The sequence below is a fragment of the Phocoena sinus genome, chromosome 18, assembly GCF_008692025.1.
Source record: "Phocoena sinus isolate mPhoSin1 chromosome 18, mPhoSin1.pri, whole genome shotgun sequence".
NCBI lineage: Eukaryota > Metazoa > Chordata > Mammalia > Artiodactyla > Phocoenidae > Phocoena > Phocoena sinus.
Genome location: NC_045780.1, coordinates 8,606,952 through 8,628,722, shown reverse-complemented (window position 1 = coordinate 8,628,722; position 21,771 = coordinate 8,606,952). Strand labels below are relative to the sequence as shown.

The 21,771-nt window shown below is 39.7% G+C and overlaps 1 protein-coding gene across 6 annotated transcripts in view; it reads right to left on the bottom strand.

Moving 5' to 3' along the window:
• Nucleotides 1-21,771, bottom strand: part of FRY (FRY microtubule binding protein) — a 423,367-nt gene that overhangs the window by 72,979 nt on the left and 328,617 nt on the right. For all 6 annotated transcript variants that reach the window (XM_032611303.1, XM_032611301.1, XM_032611304.1 and 3 more), the window contains 7 exons: nucleotides 19,853-20,007; nucleotides 12,457-12,556; nucleotides 11,971-12,142; nucleotides 7,609-7,865; nucleotides 7,011-7,157; nucleotides 5,409-5,577; nucleotides 4,118-4,208 (listed from right to left, as the gene is read on the bottom strand). In XM_032611303.1, the coding sequence (XP_032467194.1) occupies nucleotides 4,118-4,208; nucleotides 5,409-5,577; nucleotides 7,011-7,157; nucleotides 7,609-7,865; nucleotides 11,971-12,142; nucleotides 12,457-12,556; nucleotides 19,853-20,007 (1,091 nt within the window). The remainder of the gene's footprint in view (nucleotides 1-4,117; nucleotides 4,209-5,408; nucleotides 5,578-7,010; nucleotides 7,158-7,608; nucleotides 7,866-11,970; nucleotides 12,143-12,456; nucleotides 12,557-19,852; nucleotides 20,008-21,771) is intronic.

The following is a 21,771-nucleotide window of genomic DNA, read 5'->3' as shown; positions in this document are numbered from 1 at the left end:
TGCCTTTTTAGGGCACCAAAAACTTACAGATCAATAGCATTTTTACCATCTAAAGAGCTATAAGGTCAGGCAAGGGTGTGGATGAGGGTAAGTGTGGGTGAAACGGTACGTCTATATTTACTTTACATAAAATGATACAAAGTGGGTTTTGTCTACATTATTGACTGGGTGTTCCATCCTAACTGATAGCAGATCAACACTCTACTTCCCTCTGGAACACTAGAAAATACACGGCTATAGCCGTCCTCATCAATGTATGGAGAAACAGTGATATTTCAGGAAAATGTACTGGATGTACCATTAGATGCTACCTCGTCCCAGGGTATAACCTCAGAACACTGCAACGATGATTTGAAATTTCTGAATATAGAAATGTATTGAGTATAAAGCCTGTGGTTTTATTCACTCTGTAGATATGTGCAGCAGCTTTTTTTTTTTTTTTTTTTTTTGGTCCTGACAAGCCACCTTTCTCCCAGTAACTTTGTATTTCAAACATTCTTCATTCTCTTATCTTTTGGGCTATTAATTTGTGAATCCATAAAACAGAAGATGGAGGACATCTGCTTAGTTTCATATAAATCAGGCCACGTAATTGTCTAACTGGTACTTATGAAATTGGAAAAGTGACAAACCTATTACCTTCTGAAGAAGTTCTACAATCATATTTATGCTGATAAATGCAAAGATATAAACAGCATATGCAGAGCCCAGACATCATTCAACAGGGAATAAAAACAGGGTGATGAAAGAATTCCACATCTGGAGATTTCCACAGGACAGAGAGCTTTGCAGGCTTCCTAGCTCTTCAAGAATTGTGATATACGTCGGTTTTACAATCGTGCTCGGGAAGGCCAGGCAGGGAAGAATTATAGAAAGGATGTCAATTCTTCTCTTTTCCTTTTGAGATAGATCTAAAGGATTGCTAGGAGGCGTTTATGATGCCAAGATGAAGGGGAGGAGCAAGCCCCTTCCAGACTATTCTCCTTATTCTAGAGAAGGTTGAAACCACAGAGCAGGGAAGTGTACACTTGGCAAAAAGAAAAGGTAAAAAACTGATTCCCAAGACTAAAATCTGCTGTGTTCATTTGCTTTCCTGGGTTGAAGAAAATAATTTTGGGTCTAGGTCCTAGAGGAATTTCAAGGACTAAGTAGACTGAACAGTCTTTTAATATAAAGGTACATGTCTTAGAAATGTTATCATAAGAATAGCTCTGCTAAGAGAAAAACGAGAAGCACAAAGTGTTTCCCTAAATTTTCTCTTGCTGATTTTGCTCAAATTAATTCTTACACAACTTTCTGTGGGTTACTAATCTCTACCCCTGTATCAACACAGATCACCAGAAACTTACATAGCTGAAGTTTATTGCTTTTAGTTCCTTATGAACAATCCTTTCGTGGCTTTTATCAATGGTTGATGTATTAAAAATACTTAAACGGTTTGTTTCTGCATATTTTACCAACTGTTATTTTAATTAAAAATATGTGTTCACTTTATTGTTTCATTTTAAAAACTAGATGATAAATACTTCTTAGAGCTTAGGAACACTTATTTAGTAGCTTCCGATGAATTGCTTTTGCTTGTTTACTTTTTGATGTACTGAAAGTTACAAAATTTGCTCTATTTTTCTTTTCTTACTTTGACTATTGAGGAACTCAATGTTAGGTTAATATTAACTTTTAGTAGTTCTCTTTAGGACTTTTGACATAACTATCTTACTTTCCTTTTAGCTTGACTCATTCTTTTACCCTGGTTTAACTGTAAGTTATCTAAACTTTATGTCAGTAGGTATGGTATTATTAAATATTTCTGAATTATATCTAAGAACGATTAACTAGTTGTAAAGGACATGGCATCAGGGCTGCCGCTTTGCACAACTCCATGGTGCCCCCTGGAGCCCAACAATGCATTCTGGTGACTGGTACCCCCAGGAATTGTGTCACACAGCAGCCAGGTCATTGGTATTTGTGACCAAGATTATCTCTGTAGGCTCTTTGTCTAGAAGGATGTAAAGAACAGAGTAAACAACTGTCTTGTGTAATGGGGTTAGTAAGAGGGAGGGAGAAAGGGGGGCTGGAGGGTGTTTGGATAGCTTATCCACCTCTGGGGCTGTGATGTTTCTCCAATTTTCATTCACATACTGAATAAACATTTTAAGAAATGATTACTATGTGCAGCATAGTAAGGTAATCACTGAGGATAGAAATATGTATAAGAGCTACATAATCTGTTTTCTAAGAATGAAAATCTAGTGGTTGAGACACAAGTATGCTTACACGTATCTATACATCAGCACGACAGGGAGGAAGGCGGTAAGCAGACTGCAGAGAATAAGGATACTTTAGGCTGAGGGCACAGTCTACCTTCAAAGAAAAGACAGACTATATTAGAGAAATAGCATAGGCGGAATATAGGGTCAATGGAATGATAGTATCCTTTGTGATAGAACATTCATATAGGTATGATCATATATATAAATATGACCAGTTAACCTACCTATAGGTAGATAAACAGATATAGTCAGTATGAAATAACAGATGTGCACACATATGTAAAAATGTGGGTAGCATCAGGCTTTGTAATGGCCAACAGAGATGTGGTGATAGAGCAGGAAAGCAAGAGATAAACAAGAAAGCCTAGTACAGATATTCTCTGGCTTCTTCATTTTAAAGGCTACCACTAAAAATTTAGGCAGGACACTCAGAACTCTGGTCCTAAAGGGGCCTTTGTAACGAGATGTTAATGTATGGAAATGTATCACCTTTCTACCCTTAATACAATTAAGATGAAAACTTCAGACTACACATTAAATGATAAGAATGTTACACTCCCACCAGAAAGTAGAAATATCTTTAGAGAATTTTTTTTTTTTTTTTTTTACCATGAGGGAGTTTTCCAAAGAAGGTACTGGCAAATATAGATGAAAAAGTAACACGTTAATTAATAATCTTGTACTGTCATTGATGCATAGAGTATGAAAATTATCCATTTCTGAGCAAGAAAGGCCTTTATTAGAGAACTGTAAAGGAAAAGGTCTATAATTCATGACCTACTGAGTTAGAGCATTTGATCTGAAGGCAAGCTCACAGGATAAGCATCTGCCTAAAAGCAGTGCAGCCAGCCAGTAATCAGCACGTCGAGGAATCTGATAAATGCCTCAATTAGAGAAAGAACTTTCAGAACTCCAGCCCCATGTCAGGTAATCCTCCACCTGTAGCCCCTGCTGTATTCTCGTGTACAGGGTGAAATCCTGAGGATGGTCACGAAGCATCTAGGGGCTTTTTAGGCTAAATGAATTATCTTCATTATTTGATCCACTAAATTTTCTCCAGTAAGAATTTGTGAATATCTCATCCTTGTTATTAATTTCTTAAGTGAAAGGGCTCCCCATTATTTTTCACTAGAAAATACTCAACCTAAGGAGTTTTCAACACCATGAGGATCATTCTAATTTTAATTTTCAAATTTCAGTCCTGTTATCTCTTTTGGTTTGTCTCTCTGCTCTTCACAACCAACTGCAGGAAATGGTGATCTAGATTTTGCTTATTTATGGGTAGCTCCTAGACAACGTGGAGGCAGAAATACGAACAAGAGAAATATTACCATTAAAGAGCCAACAGGAAGGGGATTGAGACTTCTTTTAGACAGTGTTCTTGGTTAACCCAGATGTGGCAGAGTACAGGTAAAAGAACAATGGTGACGTTTCACAGAATTCACCCCGAGATAACTACTCTGTCTCTGAGAAATTATTCAAGACCCAGATTTGAACATTTCACGTGGAAATTCCCTCTAACTCCAGATGGTCTGTGCCCACTAGCAGAACAACTTGTGGCTTTTCTTAAGCCCTGGGGTAAGTAGGCTTCAGCCACCAGAACAACACCTCTCTTAATCTTTCTCTCCTCTGGCATTGCTCAGCAGGAAACTGTTATCTTTAGGGATATACAGAGTGGAGTCTGAAAGTCAATCTGTGTTTCTAAAAAACAAAGAAGGATGCGTGCGTGTGTGTGTGGTGTGTGTGTGTGTGTGTAAAATTTACGAAGCCCCACAAATTTTGCTAATGCTTTGTATAGACAATTGCTGAAAGTTAAGCTGGATGTTAAACCAAATTTGTGCACCAACCTCTCATCAGATTCTTTCAATATCTTGCTTTCCTCAGCGTCTGGGAAACCGTCCTGGCCAGCAACCACTGTGTTGCTGCTGGAGGTGGTTCCTGTAGATGGGATTAAAGAGCAACACTTAGAAAGAAATACCTGCGCTGGGGTCAAGCTCAAGTCTCAAGTAATTCCAGGAAAGGATTTCCTGTAAAATCTGTTTGTGAGATTCCTTACATCTTCTGCAGAATCTCAGACATTCTAAACAACCTTCCAAGCCTGCCCCACTGCAATGGAGAATCCCAGACATCTGCTACGGTCAGACCAAATTCCTCAACTCTCTTATAAAGCGAGGCTACAACATTCTTGAATCCCTTTCTTCCTGGCTGCTTAGGTAACAAGCTTATTTATAGTGGCCAGCCCTGCTGTTAGCTCCTTTAGCATTTCTGGGTCCAGGAGTTAATAAACGAATGTTAGTGAAGCATTTCCAAGTTCCTAGAGCTTCTGATCCCTAGGCCACTGCTTCTTTGCAAGAACACTGCTCTGGCAGCAGGACGCGAACACACGGAGGGCAGAAGAGACCAGAGGAGGAGAGAGGTTTGAAGGTAGTTACAGCGTTAGGTGAATTGAAAGGAAGAAAGCATCAAGGAATTTGAGGAGGGTGGTATATATTTCATAAAACGATGCTCAGAGACCAATTTATCGAAAGTGATAACACTGGTCAGGGGGCATTTTAGTAAACCCTGGGAGAATATTAGCCAAGAGAATTCCATCGATACGAGAAGGAAGGTCCAGAAATGAGATACCTAAATGACTAGTGTCCACTCTAGTGGACAGCCCAAAGCAAGAAGCTCTGCGCATATGAGTCCCTGGCTCCCGACTACTGGTTATTCTTACAGAATCATTTCATTAATCAGACAAGGCCCTAAGAGTCTCAGCTATCCTTAAGCCATCTTTTTTTTTTTTTTTTTTTTTTTTTTTTTTTTTTTTTTGCGTTACACGGGCCTCTCGTTTGTGGCCTCTCCCGTTGCGGAGCACAGGCTCCGGACGCGCAGGCTCAGCGGCCATGGCTCACGGGCCCAGCCGCTCTGCGGCATGTGGGATCTTCCCGGACCGGGTCACGAACCCGTGTCCCCTGCATCGGCAGGCGGACTCTCAACCACTGCGCCACCAGGGAAGCCCTAAGCCATCTTTTAAATGAGTGCATATGTAGGAATAAGAGAAAGTAACAAACACACACTCATATCCTTTCAATGCTCTACATAAAGGTAAATCCAGAGCTCCACGACAAGGTGTCTACCCAGCCGCCTGTCCCCTACCAGAGGCTGCTGCCGAGGCCTTGCTGCTGGCCGCGAAGCGGTAGAAGGGCGGGTTGTCACAGTGCTGGACGATGGGGTTCACCGGCTCCGTCTGCTGTAGCTCAAACAGAAGCTCCTCCATGGTTTGAATGGTGTTATTACGGCACAAGTATATGGCCACCTTTTTAATCTGAGATGAAAAACAGAACACAAAGGATGTTTTCCAGAGCACGCCCGCAAGAATGTTAGGCTGTCGACAGCGGAGATGGTAACCCATTCATTCTGTTGACCACGTCATCCCCCCAGAAGCGCTCACCCTTATGGAGCCTCCTCCTCTCCCAGGAGGAGTCAAGTGTCTGGGTTAAAACTCACCTCCTTTCACATGCACATCTGATAGGAGTGTGTGGTTAAAGGTCTTACCTTCCCTCATGGCTGAGTTTACAAGAGTTACTTTGGGGATAACTTGTGGGCTAAACATGATTCTATCTACACTAAAAACTTGCCATGTAAGGTCTTACCTTGAGAAAGTATTTTATTTATACAGAACCATGGGGGTAAAACTGCTAGCTGTTTCTGTTAAAAAAAGAAAAAACAAAACCAAAAACTCAGTCTCCTGCTACCCAAGAAACAAACGAGTCTGAGCTGTTTGCATAGCTTTAAGTTGTAAAAATAACCCTGGACTAAAGCTCTGCGTCACCATAGCCCCCAAACCTGAGGCACAGAAGCTGCTGTAATGCGGCTGATGTGGCCCAGAACAGCAGGCAGGCACAAAATCTCTCAGAAAAGCAACCAGCACACAGATGCCAACTGAGTCAGGGTTTTTTTTTTTGTTTTTTTTTTTTTTTTTAGGTACGCGGGCCTCTCACTGCTGTGGCCTCTCCCGTTGCGGAGCACAGGCTCCGGACGCGCAGGCTCAGCGGCCATGGCTCACGGGCCCAGCGGCTCCGCAACATGTGGGATCTTCCTGGACCGGGGCACGAACCCGCGCCCCCTGCATCGGCAGGCGGACTCTCAACCACTGCGCCACCAGGGAAGCCCCTGAGTCAGGGTTTTAAACATGTTTTTGTCGACATGGTTTTAAACATGTTTTTGTAAACATGGTTTTGTTGATCACCTCATCTTTAAATACAAACACTAAATGGTGGGAATCTCAGTAGGATTTCTCTTTGCTTCTTTCTCTCTCTTACCACCTGCCTTTGAAGAGACAAACTGGGAGATTCTCCATTTTTATTGTTTTAAGAGCATCAGGATGTAAACATGAAACACTTTATTAGCAAAAATATAATGTGTCACCTAGTTTCTCTTACATAACGGGTGGGTCTAATGTTTCTAGAATACAGATTTAGATAATTGTTAGAAAAATGTCTACACCTAAATTCATAGGTTTCCGTGTCCAAAGTCTTAGAAAGGGGACGACAGAGGTGTCACTAGGACACTAGTCCGCATCTCAGAGGGGTAGAAGGGAACTTTTATGTAATATCTAGAAAGCTCACAGGAGATTAGCGTGACGGATGAAATCTGACATCTCTATTCTACTTGGAGCAAAGAGCACATTCCGACTTGCAAACCGCTGATGGAACCACCGGCACAATAATGAGCACTGAACGTCAGAGGGGCACTCACATAGGGCAGGAGAAGCGTGTCACTGCTAACCCCGCACAGGCTGATCAGGAACTGCAAGGTGATCCTCAGGTTGTTGCTCCATTTCTCGTTGTTGGCTAAAGCATTCCAGGCATTTTCCATTTCTGGTCCAGGAACTTCATCTCCATACTGTAACCAACAAAATAAAAACCGGCTCGGGAGACACACAGAAAAAACGTGAGGACGCAAAATGTCTGATTAATAGTCATTTTAAGGGTCACGGTCATCTCCAAATCATAAGAAGGGGGGAAATGGCCATTCATCAGAAAGATGCCACTTTTTAGGAATTTATAATGCACGATATTTATTCATATGATTTTTCAAATGTTAGGATGACGATGATGATGATTAGGACCACGATTAAAATTGTGGTAAAATAAACATAAAGTTTCCCATCTTAACCATTTTTACGTGTACAGTTCAGTGGCATGAAGCACGTTTACACTGTTATGAAACCGCCACCACCAACCCCACCCTATTTTTGCGACTTTTAATGGTAGATGACACTTCCCCCAGGTGTAATCCCGGGTTTCCTGGCATGTGGGAGCACAGGATGGAGGCATGATTCCTCGGAGTTTACCTTGGCTGTCATGTACATGAGGTTATTCAGCACCAGGGACGTAGCTTCCGGGGAGCCCCAGCCACTGCCTTTCAGCCCCTGAGAAGCCGTCCCCTCTCCTTCCCGGTCCTTGACGTCGTCCTCTGGGCTGCTGGGACTCGAGCCTGGGAGGAGCAGCCTGCTGTCCACCAGCTCGATGTTGTGCAGCCAGGGCAGCAGGTAGGTGAGCATGATCTGACGCCCGTTCGGGTGCGTCGTGGGAAACCGCTGGCTGACCTCTACAGAGGGAAGGGCAGTGACCGAGAGCCGTGTCATCCCATCAAACTAAACCGAAAGATGAACAGCAACTGACAGATCCAACAGAGCCCTCCGTGTACACAGCATTTTCATTTACAGCAGCTCCCCAAGGCCATACAATCTTACAACTGAGGCTTGTCCTCAAGCCCCTCACTTCTCAGCAGGTGCTCCGTGGAGGAAAGTGAGAGCACGGCAGGGAGAGCACAGGCTTGGTGGGATGGGATGGAAGACCCCCTGGATTCAGATCGACTGCTAGTGGAAGAGGTACGTTAGGGTGGACAAAACAGGGGACTGGGAATCAGAAGGACATGTGACCAGATCCCATTTCCTCAACCTATTAGCTGCATGAGATTCTGGGATAGTTCTTTAACCTCTCTGTTCCTCAGTTTCCTCATCTGTAAAATGGGGCCCATCAGGTCCTGCCTTGGGCAACTGTGAGGATTAAGAGATACCATCATGATGTGTATAATATACTCACAGCACAGCGCCTGTCATCCAGTAGGCTCTTAATAAACAGCAGTTACGATTATCATAACAATGACTGACCTTTCAACTATGCCTATATTTTACAAAGTGCCTTGCATGAAGCATTAGCTGTTGAAAAGTGAAATGCAAACTTCCAGGAAGAACAAACCCAGTGTGTGGACTCATGTCCGTGGTGTCTACTTGAGAACTGCCAACTATGTGGCAAGTGTGCGTTCAATGCCACGCTTTGTTTTATGAAATAAGGAGTCAAAAGGGTAAAACTATATGACCAGCCCGGTCATCTCACCATTACTTCCTCTGATAGCATTTTTACATTGTTTCACTGCCAGCAGCATTTAATTTTACAATCTGAATAAGCTTTCTATAGAAATAAAAGCACAGCTTTATGTATATGCTGCAAGTTCTAAGTCATCTCCTATTTCTAATATTTATGGAAGAAACTGTTTTATCCTAAGGGAAATTAGAAAGCTTGGCCTGATGCATTTGCTATCATCCGGCGAGGCGTGTAATCTCATTTCGAGGGCTCATGCCTGCTACACAATAGAACAACATGGATGCCAGGAATTATACCGAGATAATCCACCGCATCCCCAGGAGCTTTAATTGATTTGGCCCTTTTCCTGAAATTAAAATGACAATTTTTTACTTTGAAGAATAAGAATATACTTAATTCTGTGCACAATCAGACATGTTATGCTGTTACGTTTCACACAGGTCAAAATGTCAAAATTTACTTAATTTCTAAACTTACATGAATGTGATGACTGATACCGTGGATTTTTATGACACAAAAATTTTATTGGGACTTTGGAGAGAAATAAACCTTTCCAATCAGAGGGACAACTGCTTTAAGAATACCTGTCGTCTTTCAACAGCGGTATAAAAATCTACGTAGCAATAAGCACCTTCTACCATATTACTCATTTATGTAAAATAAATTTGTATTTATAGCTTTATATTTATAGAATTTATAAATAATTTGCTTATTTATGTTTATTTTATCTTGTCTGTCAGACATAAGGTCCAAGGGGGCGGGGATGTCTGTCTGTGGTATCCCAGGCACCTAGATCAGGGCCTGGATTTTTAGAGATGTTTTAAAGGGAAAAGAGAAAAAAAAATGCCATGGCACACGAACCACCCCTCATTCACCTCTTTAGAAACAAATTAAATAAACTGTGAGACAATGTCTGTGGGATCCCGTATACATTTGCTGGCTTTTGGGAGAGACCTGAACAACTGGCCTGGCTACGTACAAGGAATTAAGTCATTTGAAATTACAGGCAGTAAAAATCTCACCACAGGGTTTTTAATGGTAAAGGCAGTATAAACAAAAGCGAGGAATCTATTAAAACCTCATTTTTCCATGTTATTTTTAACAACTTATTCCTCATAAATCAAAATAGCCAAAAGGTCAGTTCTTGACAGAAAATTTAGCTTGAACTTGCAACTCATTACATGAGCTTCTTTTCTTATTAAATTTGCTGGACTGTTTATCTTCTCTCTCCCCAGTTGTCAGTCTCTCCCTCTTTACGGGCTTCTCCCTCTCAGCCAAGAAACAAGCTCGAGTCTCGCTCATCCTCTGACTCTGCATCCTACTATAGCCCCATCCTCTCTTTTTCTGCTTCTTTTTAGCCAAGCCCCTGAGATCTGGCTTCTGCCGCTACTTCTCCATGGAAACTACCGACAGTTACCAATGAATTGTGCAATCCATAGGGTAATCTTTAGACCTTATCTCCTGGGATCTATAGGAATGTGGACTGCTCCAATCCATCTCCCTAAGTCCTGTCTTCTCTAGGTCTCCGTAAAACACACCTAGGTGCTCTCCTTCTATAAACATGCCTCCCTTCCCTCTCTGCTCCCTCGCCCTTCCTTGGCCTGGTCCTTAGAATTTGGGGGTCCAGGTTCTTTCTTTCACTCTGTACGCTCTCCATTCAGGACCTCATTCATTCCCATGGTTCTGACCCCTCTGGTCTTCCGTGAGTCACTGCCGCTGGCCTTCCCTTGACCCTGGCCTGTCTATACTCAGGATGTCCAACAGATGCCTACACTCAATAGCCCAAACAGAGCTCATGATCTCTGCCTTGGCCTGACCCTCCTCTTCTCCTCCAGTCGGCTCTCCAGGTGGGGTTATCACCACCCATTTCCCAGATATGGCACTAGGCACTCCCTTCTGTGCACTCCGCCCAGTAGCTCTTGACTCTGGTCTCTCCTCTCTGCTCTCACTGGGCTGTCCGAGTTCAGGTCCGCTTCATTTCCTCCTTGGACTACTGTCATCATTTCTCAACTGGTCTCTTCTCTCTAGATTGGATGTTCTCTAATCCATTCACCACACTGCAGTCAGTCTTTCTAAAATGCACTCTGATCTCGTCCCCTCTCTTCTTGCTTGAAACTGATGAGTGGCTTTCAAAATCCAAGCAGCTCGCTTGGATGCCCTTCCTGTTCACAGGCTTCTGAGGGGTTTCAAGGAGCACATATGTGGTCACTGGCCTACAAACTCCTTAGGGTACAATACAAGGCCTTCCAAGATTGACTTCTGCCTCTCTGCCTGTCTGTGACCATCTCAAACTTTCCCCCTTCCCTGCATGTTGTATTAGCCAAACTGACTACTACATAATCTCTCAAATGCATCGTTGTATTTTATGCCTCTAAGCCAATGCGGATGATATTTCCTTGGCCTGTAATGCCGTCTGCTTGCCAACTGCAATGTCAACTATTCATCTGCTTTGCAAATGTCTACTCTTCTTTCAAATTGCAGCTCAGACATCAACTTCTCTGGGAAGTCTTTTCTGATACTCCTGGCCCAGTAACTGATTACTCCCTGATCTTCCATCTCATACAGAGAATGAGCTTTTTAAAAATTGTACCATAATCATATGATTGCACAGATTTATTACTAGACAATGAAACTTTGATGGGAGAGGCTGTTTAATTCACCTCCGTATTCCTAGGATCCAATCACAGTGCCTGGCATACAGGTGGCACTCAAATCTTGGTTGAAGTGAATAAAAATAAATTTTAGTTTTCCAAGAAGAAAATTAATTTATCAAAAAGGTTTTCCTTGAGTCCTTCCACTGTTTCAGGCACAATGCAAGGATGTGACTAAGTCTGTTTCAGATAAATGGATTTTCCAAAACATGATTCACAAAGATTACTCGTAAAGGTGTGCCCCGATTCAAACTCTCAACAACTGATACATGTAGCATTCAAGCTACTGATACATGTAACATTCAAGCTACAAAATACCATCATCACCACCGCCAAAAAACAACTTACAGCAATTATTTGTATTAGAAGTTATACCACCCATATTTAATTTCTTTGGGAAATTTTACATACACAGTGTATGTAAAGTATTATGATTCATCTAAGCATCTTCACATTTGTCCTATGTTTATTTATACCTACACTATTTTAGATAAATACACTGTTTTAAAGATATTCTAAATTTACTTTTATATGTAACTGAACTTAGCCCAGAGTAATTTTGAGCTACAAATTTAGCATCAATAATTTTGATTCTAAATTACACTAGAATTTAAAAAGTAAGAACACTTAGAGCAGAAATGATCACACATGTCATGACTGACTATCACATGGTACCTGAGAAGAGAGGGAGAGTGAGCTCGGGGTACATCCTGGCCAGTTCGCACGACAAGAGGGCTAGTGACACACTGTACAGGGGCGGCAACGGGCCGTGTGTTCCATAGAGAATACTTCCAGGTCTTTGTTCAGCTACTTTCTTCGAGTACACAAAAAGCTTTGCTTCAAGGATCTATAAAGAAGTAGTAGGAAAGTAATAAACAGTATGAAAAAACATTGGCTTGCTATCTCAGGAGTATTTATATTGAATAAAGTTTTGTAATAAAAACTAATGAACGAATATTTTAATATTGTATTAAAGGTAAAGCATCAGCTGCTTCCTATGTTTACAGAAGATTATGTAATTGTTTTCTCACTCATCATATCCACCGGTGATATGCAGAAATAAATAAATACGTATCAATAAATAGCAATCCAGTAGATCAACTACCATTTCTATTTTCTGTGCTCGAGGATGGAAATTTCAATGTAGTCAATGATACGTGCCTGCATGAGCTGCATGGAGATTTCATAAATCTCTCTGTTGGTGTCAGAAGCCTTGAACAGAACGAGGTTTAACAATGTCACTATGTCAAAGGGATAGTTCCTAAAAAAAAAATAAACAGCATAGTTTAGGAGACAGCCTGGCTAGTAATCTTCATAAATCATTACCTCTCAAAATTCTAGATGGCACACTGACCTCGGTCACACTTACTAAAGACATTCCCAAGCCCATGTGGCCATTCCCCCACCCCCCTCATTCTTTTGCTGTTTATTAGCAGGTGAAGGGAAATAGCTCTATTTTGGGTTAAAACTGAATATAGTCACACCAGGATAAATGAACACAAAAGTCTATCTACTGCAAACAGATTTCAATGAAAACCAAATGCAAGAGGAAAAGAAGAAGACAATATGTCTAAATTTCTCAACAGCTCACTGACTTACTATTTTCATTCAATCTATCTAAATTTATTAAACACCAAACATCTATCAGAAACGACTGCAAAGTACAGATGATACTAAGTTAGTAAGGCTGGTGCCCTCCCCCTTACAGTTTAGTTAGGGAGACAAACTATAGTTATGATGAGCTGTGGTGGGATTATCCACAGCATGAAACAGAATCCCGACAAGGGACACCTACATCAGACTTGGAGTTAGAGGAGGCTTTTTGAAGGAGGAAACAAGTAAACTAAGCCCTGAGGCGCCAAGAGACATGGTAATTGTTAGCAAGGCCATGGAAGGGGGAGCATGGTGCAGAGACAACACCATTTTAAAAGGTTATATATGAAAATACCTCTCCCCCGTTACACAGAATTTTAAACATAAATGTAATTATACTACCTACATGTATTGTTTGGGGATTCTCCTTTTCACTGGACAGTGAGGCTCAGGCTTTCTAGTAGCTGGCCTGTGTTCCACCGTATGGACGTACCGTAAATAACCACTCTTGTAGTGGATGCTGTGGTGTGCCACCTAGACCCCCCTTCAGGACTGAGGCACTCAGTCTCCCACTAGAGTGCTGCAGTCTGATACCTCTGGCTGAACAGCCCTCTGGGAATTGCCTAGGCCAACGTCAGGCCTACTCCCCAGGAGCACCCCTGTGGGATTGGCTGAGGTTTCTTTCCTCTGCCCAGTCCTGTTTCCCTCACTTCCCCACAGATGTTGATCTCAAGGGCATTCCCTCATAAATTTCCTGGACTCAAATCTCCACCTCAGAGTCTTGCTTCCTGGGGAAGCCAAACTTTGACATGTGTGGATGGACATTTAAAGGTTACTTTCATTTTTTTCACTATGATAATACCACAAACACCACATGTGCAAGAATTTCTTTAGAACAGATTTCTAGAAGAGGTCATGCAGGGTCAAAGGGCACATTAAAATTCTGGTAGACACTGCTATATTGCCCTCCAAAGTGGCTTTACCAATTAGCACTCCCAAATGACTGCTTTTCTAGAACTTTAATTTTAAGTGAGCGAAAATGCATGAGGTTGATGTGTTAGGTGAGAAACTGGGCAAAGCCCCCAAATAATGGTGGTGAGGATGATGATAAACAATGGATAACACTTATGTTATGATGTGCTTACTTTGTGCTAGTTATTGTACCAAGTCCTTCATCTAGATTTGTTATTTAATCTTCACAACAAGCTTGTGAGGCTTAAAGAAGTTAAGTACTTGCCAAAGGTTAGGGAGAAGTGGTGGAGTCTAGATTCCATCCTGGATTTGTATGACTCCAAAGAATTCAAACACTTATCCACAGTGCTATCAGCCTCTTGGACACCTCACAATAGATCATTTCATGGCCAGGCTAATTTGGAATTCTTACAAACTGCAGTATCTGGAAACAGACCTTTCTGACTGTGAAAATAGAAAGGTAACTTTCTTCTGAGCCCCACAGTAGCAGAGACATCTTACCTACATTGCTGTCTCTGACACTGGGATTTAATACATATGTTTTTAATATAAATAAACACTGGAAACTACTACGGATCACTGGGGATTTAAAGGCAGTAGAAGGGTAGACAAAGCCTCCCTCTTATGCAGGGCTATGCACTTGACCAAGTAATTAGGGAATTCAATTAGCTGCTTAAGACTGAGCTACAGAGTTTAAGGGGAACAACACTGAAAGAAATAACACAGATACAGAAAATGAAACCCAGAGAAGGAAAAAATTAGAAAGCTCTCAAATGAGTACAAGAGCATAAATAAAACATCTGTATTTAGATGTTTAAAATAGGCTTAGAAACCAAATGTCACATTTTCCAGTATTTAATTATTCAACGTAGGCAGTGGAAGGGTAAAAGAAATAAAGACAGCTGTGCTCATACAGAACAAAAATAAAATGGTAGGGCTTCCCTGGTGGCACAGCGGTTGGGAGTCCGCCTGCAGATGTGGGGGGCGCGGGTTCGTGCCCCCATCTGGGAAGATCCCACATGCCGCGGAGCGGCTGGGCCCATGGGCCACGGCTGCTGGGCCTGCGCGTCCAGAGCCTGTGCTCCGCGGCGGGAGAGGCCACAACAGTGAGAGGCCCACACACCGCAAAAAAAAAAAAAAAAAAGGTAAAATAAATATGAAAGGTAAATATGGTTCAGAAAGTAAACAAGAAATAAAACTGTTTTTTCAATCAGAAAGAGAGGAGATTTTGAAGAATTTGAGAAATACCCACTAGCTCTGGCTTAGAACTAAATGATGAAGCTCAGAATAATTTTATTCTAAAGAGAAGCAGATTTTACCAGCTGATATGATTACATCATAGCTCTTTGCCTCCAATAGCTGTTGAATAATAATAGTGTTTACAGGGTGCTTATCGTGTGCTAGACCTTAGGTCAAGAGATTGGTTTTATTTAATTCTTACCCTAACCCTATCATCACTCCTATTTCACAAATGAGTAAGCATTTGTAGTAACTTGTTCAAGAGCACACAGCTTAATGAGAGACAGAGCTAGAATTCAAACTCAAGACAGTATGTTTCCAGAGCCCAAATTCCCAAACTCTGTGCTCTCCTGAAATTCTCCAGCTGAGTGACATAACCAAATGAGGCTCTACATCACCAGTTAGGGAGTATGACTGAGATTCACGAATCATAAGCTTCCCTTGTCTTCCTTGGCAATAGATGGATGCTATTCCCTTAAGAAATGTGGGGCATTTACTTTTAAGGATTCAAGTTTGCAGTGCCTGATTTAAATTAGCAAAGATTTATAGACAGTTAAGGCAAGGCAGACGTGCAAAGAACAATGACAACAAAAACCACCTCCAAAAATAAACCCAACAAAATTCTTTAAAACTTAAAACTTTGATCTTGCATGTAATTCTAAGGCATCTATTAACTATATTCTAGTCGTATGTTACAGAGTAAGAGTAAAGACAATGGCATTCTTAAGTATTTAATTAAATGTGAAGAGAATTCTGTTCAGTTAAGCTAGTGATTGGAAGCGGTCTATACTTTTAATATAGGGCATATTATTTACCTTGATTTATGACCTTGGAAAGCCATTTAATCTCTTTCTCAATTTCCCTATCTCTTCCAAACTGATATAACTTGGAATTGAGGGGAAAATTAATAAGAACACATACAGAACCCAAACAGTTATTTGAACTAATGCTGCCTGACAGGTGAGCTATTTTCTTTTGTGCTAAATTATAATACTGAGCTGCATTTAATAGATTTTAATCAAATATGAAACATACCTTATGAAAAATGCTTCAAAACTAATATTATTAGTTCTACCATCACTTTCTACTTTTATACTCACTTCCCCTGGTCCTATTCACTTTCCACTCTGACTTCCAAATCTCTCAGCGTCACCAGGGTCAGATCCTAGTTATAGTTACAGTTATAGTTTTGACTGGAGACCAGCAAGTTCACAACACACGCACGTACACACACACACACAGAGTCATTTAGAGAAATAAACTAAAAAGAAAAATGCAGAGAACCATTTTTCCCATTATCACAGCTCTTGAATGTAAGGACTGATATATTAACTACGTAAAAATTGGTTTAGTTCTAAAACTAAAGGTAGAAAATTTTAATCCACAAGAGCATTTTTAAAATGTGAAATCTTTTAGGTATTTTAAGGTCAGTTATAAGTTGTTCCTTAATAAATGAGTCTGCTTATAAAGTGTCATATTCCTACAAAAATAAATACAGCGTATGATCATTCTCATTTGACAAGGAAGAGGTAATTCTTTTCTTTACAGGAAGAATTCTTCACTTTAGGGTATGCCTTGTTGCAGGAGTTACTGAACAGACACCTTGTTTGAGGAATTTAAAATATGATCCAGTTTATGTATGATATTTTAGGAACAGATTATTTCATAAATTACTTAGGTGTTTTTTAGAAGCAAACTTGCAGAAAACAAAGTCTAAAACACCAGAATTGTTTTTGAAAAAAGTACTGACAACTGAAGTGCGAGGACTGCGCAAACAAATCTGGAGGCTTATCCAGACGACACAGGCTGAGAACTTATGGGAAAAGAGGGCAAATTTAAGCCACAGCTGAAACATTAAATTCTGAACGTGCCCTGTGGTGAGAAACGACCATTTGTGGTCACATGTTGGCTACTGCCTTGGCAGTGAGGTGGCAGCCATGGCATTGCCTGGCCCTCTGACCCTCCCTCTGACCAGATGAGCGTTGTGAAATAAGCTGATAGGCGATATGTGTTTAAGAAATCAAAATATTTTAGGATGCTCTCTTAAAAAATCTACTCTAAATATAGAGGGCTTTATATCCTAATGTTTTTGTGACTGAGATATTGTTGGAACTGAGACTATATTGCTAAAGTCATAAAACATTTATTTGTGCTCCCTAAAAAAAATACCTAGATTTATCCAGAGGAATGCAGTGGGATATTTTATGAGAGGGCCATGCAATGAAATAAATGTGACTAGGATAGTTCAAACCAAGTTCACTGGGAGAAGGGCAGTGAAGAGAGCAAACTTATTACTCTCAATTTTGTCAAATGAATCTATGGTCTAAGTCATAGATTCTAAATATATTTTTAAAAATCAAAGAACAGAAATTTATTTTTAGCATGCTGAAATACCTGAAAATAAAACAATACTCCAGAGAAAGACTCTTATAAAAAATGTTATTTTGGTAATATCCAATAGGATAAATAAATTACTTAGTATTGCTAACATCAAGAAATAAACCAATGGAAAATCAGACAGTTTAGATCATGTTCATCTGATATGACTTTTATGGAAATTAACATATATATATAATAAAAATTTTACTACTAAGATTACAGAAAACGAAAGCTTTAGACATGAAATGTTATCTACTATCTTTATAAAAGAAAGAAAAATATTAAAGAGAAACTTGCCTCTTTAAAAAGCATGTTCATTTTAGATTGATTGAAAGTAGATGTCTTCTAAAATACTGTTCTTATTCATTTAGAACCATAACAGGTTGGAATTTACAACTAATTTACATTTATTCCCTTCACCCTGTAGCTCAAGATAGCTATTTAAAACGCAATATTTAATTAAAAGGGACAATCAACAGCCTAAATCAGTCCTTTCAAAAATAAACTTGATGACATAAATCACAGCAAGATCCTTTTGGACCCACCTCCTAGAGAAATGGAAATAAAAACAAAAATAAACAAATGGGACCTAATGAAACTTCAAAGCTTTTGCACAGCAAAGGAAACCATAAACAAGACGAAAAGACAACCCTCAGAATGGGAGAAAATATTTGCAAATGAAGCAACTGACAAAGGATTAATCTCCAAAATTTACAAGCAGCTCATGCAGCTCAGTATAAAAAAACCCAGTCCCAAAATGGGCAGAAGACCTAAATAGACATTTCTCCAAAGAAGATATAGAGATTGCCAACAAACACATGAAAGGATGCTCAACATCACTAATCATTAGAGAAATGCAAATCAAAACTACAGATGAGGTATCACCTCACACCAGTCAGAATGGCCATCATCAAAAAATCTACAAACAATAAATGCTGGGGAGGGTGTGGAGAAAAGGGAACCCTCTTGCACTGTTGGTGGGAATGTAAATTGATACAGCCACTGTGGAGAACAGTATGGAGGTTCCTTAAAAAACTGAAAATAGAACTACCATATGACCCAGAGAAAACCATAATTCAAACAGAGTCATGTACCACAGTGTTCATTGCAGCTCTACTTACAATAGCAGGACATGGAAGCAACCTAAGTGTCCATCGACAGATGAATGGATAAAGAAGATGTGGCACATATATACAACGGAATATTACTCGGCCATAAAAAGAAATGAAATTGAGTTATTTGTAGTAGGTGGATGGACATAAGAGTCTGTCATACAGAGTGAAGTAAGTCAGAAAGAGGAAAACAAATACCATATGCTAACACATATATATGGAATCTAAAAAAAAAAAAAAGGTTCTGAAGAACCTAGGGGCAAGACAGGAATAAAGACACAGATGTAGAGAATGGACTTGAGGACACGGGGAGGGGGAAGGGTAAGCTGGGACGAAGTGAGAGAGTGGCATGGACATATATACACTACCAAACGTAAAACAGGTAGCTAGTGGGAAGCAGCCACATAGCACAGGGAGATCAGCTCGGTGCTTTGTGACCACCTAGAGGGGTGGGATAGGGAGGGTGAGAGGGAGACACAAGAGAGAGGAGATATGGGGATATATGTATATGTATAGCTGATTCACTTTGTTATAAAGCAGAAACTAACACACCATTGTAAAGCAATTATACTCCAATAAAGATGTTAAAAAAATAAAATAAAATAAACCTGAGCTGCCTTCTCTGGATTTCTAATACAGGATAAGCTCTTTCTTGGGAATAGCTTTTGCAATATGGGGAGGTTCATTAACCCTTTCGTCTTAGTTATGAAAAAACTTCTTTCAATAAATTATAGAACTGAAATACCCCACTGAATGACTGATTTACATAGCTAGGGCACCGGTTTTAAAAGTGCAATCCATGGAATCCCAGGAGACACATTTTCCTTTCTTTTTTTCTTTTCCCAAGGTCTGGGCAAGAGAAATTTAACATTTTTAGGTTGCTTCCCGAGTTGTTTGGTCTCAAAATGGCTGAAGTGCTTACAATTCATACCTTTCACAGACATTTCTAGAAATTCCTTTAAGGTATCTTTACCATTTTCAAATCCTGCTCTAACACTTCATTATAAATTTCCAGGCAATTAAAAAAAATTTCCAGTCTATAACTACAAACCATTCTCCTGGTAGAATAAAAAATCAACGTAGCTGTGAACTTAGAGGGAATAGGCTATCTGCTGGGGAAAGAGAGGCCATTTTGTATTTCCTTAGAATTTACTCTGTTCAAAGATTTGCAAAAACAGTCAGCTCTCAATTATTCATACGATGAAGAGTAACCTTAATTGCACTTGCCAGTGCCCAGCACCTTCCACTTAAAGAATTCATACCTGCTTCCACACACAGTTGCTATGGCTTTGAAGCAGCCGGATGCGAGTTGGTAGGAACCAGTGTAGCATCGGTCAATTGCCCAATTGAAAAGATTTATTTGGTCAGGATTTAGTTCCAATAGCAAGACAACAACTTCGCAGCCAAGTTGATGAACCTGAACACATGGAGGAAAGCAATCATTCACACTCAATGAAAGATTATTCAAGGGAAAGACACAAAATCAAGCTTAGCGAATATAAATTGTGTAAAAGGAAAGCGAACACTAAACATTTATCTTGATTAGTTTTTATTCCAGGAATTCCTCTTTAAGAGGATGCAATGTTGCAACTGAAAACTGAAATGTATAAACTAAATTTGACTCAGTGTAAATCTGTCATATAGGCTCCACTCATTCTCGATTTTTAACTCTGAAAAGGTGATAAAGACTTCATTGGCAATGTTTCTTTTTTGTATTTAAAATATTTTTGAAAAATACATGTATTTGGTTAAAAAAGTTTAAATATATAAAAGGATAGCCTTCATGAATGCAAAGTCTTTTAAGGAAAATGATCAGAGGGAATATGTTTATGAGGCTTGATTACTAAATATATGGTGTACAGCTTAGCTGGCAATCTTTTAAAAAGAAATACAATATCAATAAGCTCTTTTTGATCAGAGACTTTCATATGAAAAGATTATCATACTAGATAGAATTAATAGGATCGTTAACTGATGATTCTTGAAGCTACTGTTAAATACTGGATGGTCACATTTGTCCAGGACAAGCCTGGTGTCTGGAGGCTCTATTCCCCTCAGAAAGTAACATTCTCCTGCCTCTTCCTGAAGTTGTCCATTCTCCTGCCAGTAGCAACAAGGTGGAGAAGGAAAGATTATGCCTTGTTTGTTCTTATATTATAGGGTATGGGCCCAGATGGGAGCTATATTCTTTTCCTTTCTTTTTCTTTTTTGCTTTTTTTTAAACTAAAAATCTTTATTGTGTACCAAAATTACCATTTTTTAAAATTAATTTTTATTGAAGTATAGTTGGGGAGCTATATTCTAATTGGATGGTCAAATATCATCAACCTAGTTCCCCGTGGGCTTAAGTACTTAGAAGCAGATAAAAGCTGGTGATACTATTGCAAAGGACTTAAAAATAACATCTCATTAAAAACTTAGTTCAACTTGAAAGAAAATCAGCAAGTTTTTATTGTGCTTTAGAAACTTTATAAAATGTAGATAGTATATAATTCACAAGTAAATGGTGAGTTATGTTAACTAAACACACTAGTGTGAATACCAGAAGAAACCAGATCACCAGCACCACTGAAGCCTGCTTTGTGTATTCTCTTCATCACTAGCCTCTCTTCCTCAAAAGTAACCACTATCTGGATTCCTACCACCATTGGTCAGTTTGAGCTGTTTTGAACTCTGTGTAAATAGAATTATAGAGTATATAATTTTGTGTCTTTCTTTCACTCAACTTATGTTTAAAAGCCATCAACATTTATTCGTTTTCATTGTTGTATAGTATTCTAATTTATGATTGCTCCACAATTTATTCATTCTACTACTGATGAACATCTGGGTTGTTTCCAGCTTTTGACTTCATAATACTGCTTTGAATATTTCTATACATGTCTTACATTGCACATACTGGATAACCTCTTTTGTAAATTGCTTGTTTAAGTCTCTTGCTCATTTTTCTATGTGTCTTTACCTTATTTTTTTGTAGAGGTCCTTTATATATTCTAGATAAGAACTCTGTTGGCTTTATGTTGCAAATATCTTTTTTTACTCTACAGCTAGCCTGTTTACACTCTTAATTGTGTCTTTTGGCAAGCAGAAGTTATTAATTAGTCTCCCCTTATGGTTAGTAATTTTTGCATCCTATTTAATAAATCTTTCCCTAACCCCAGGGATTAAAATAGCCTTCTGT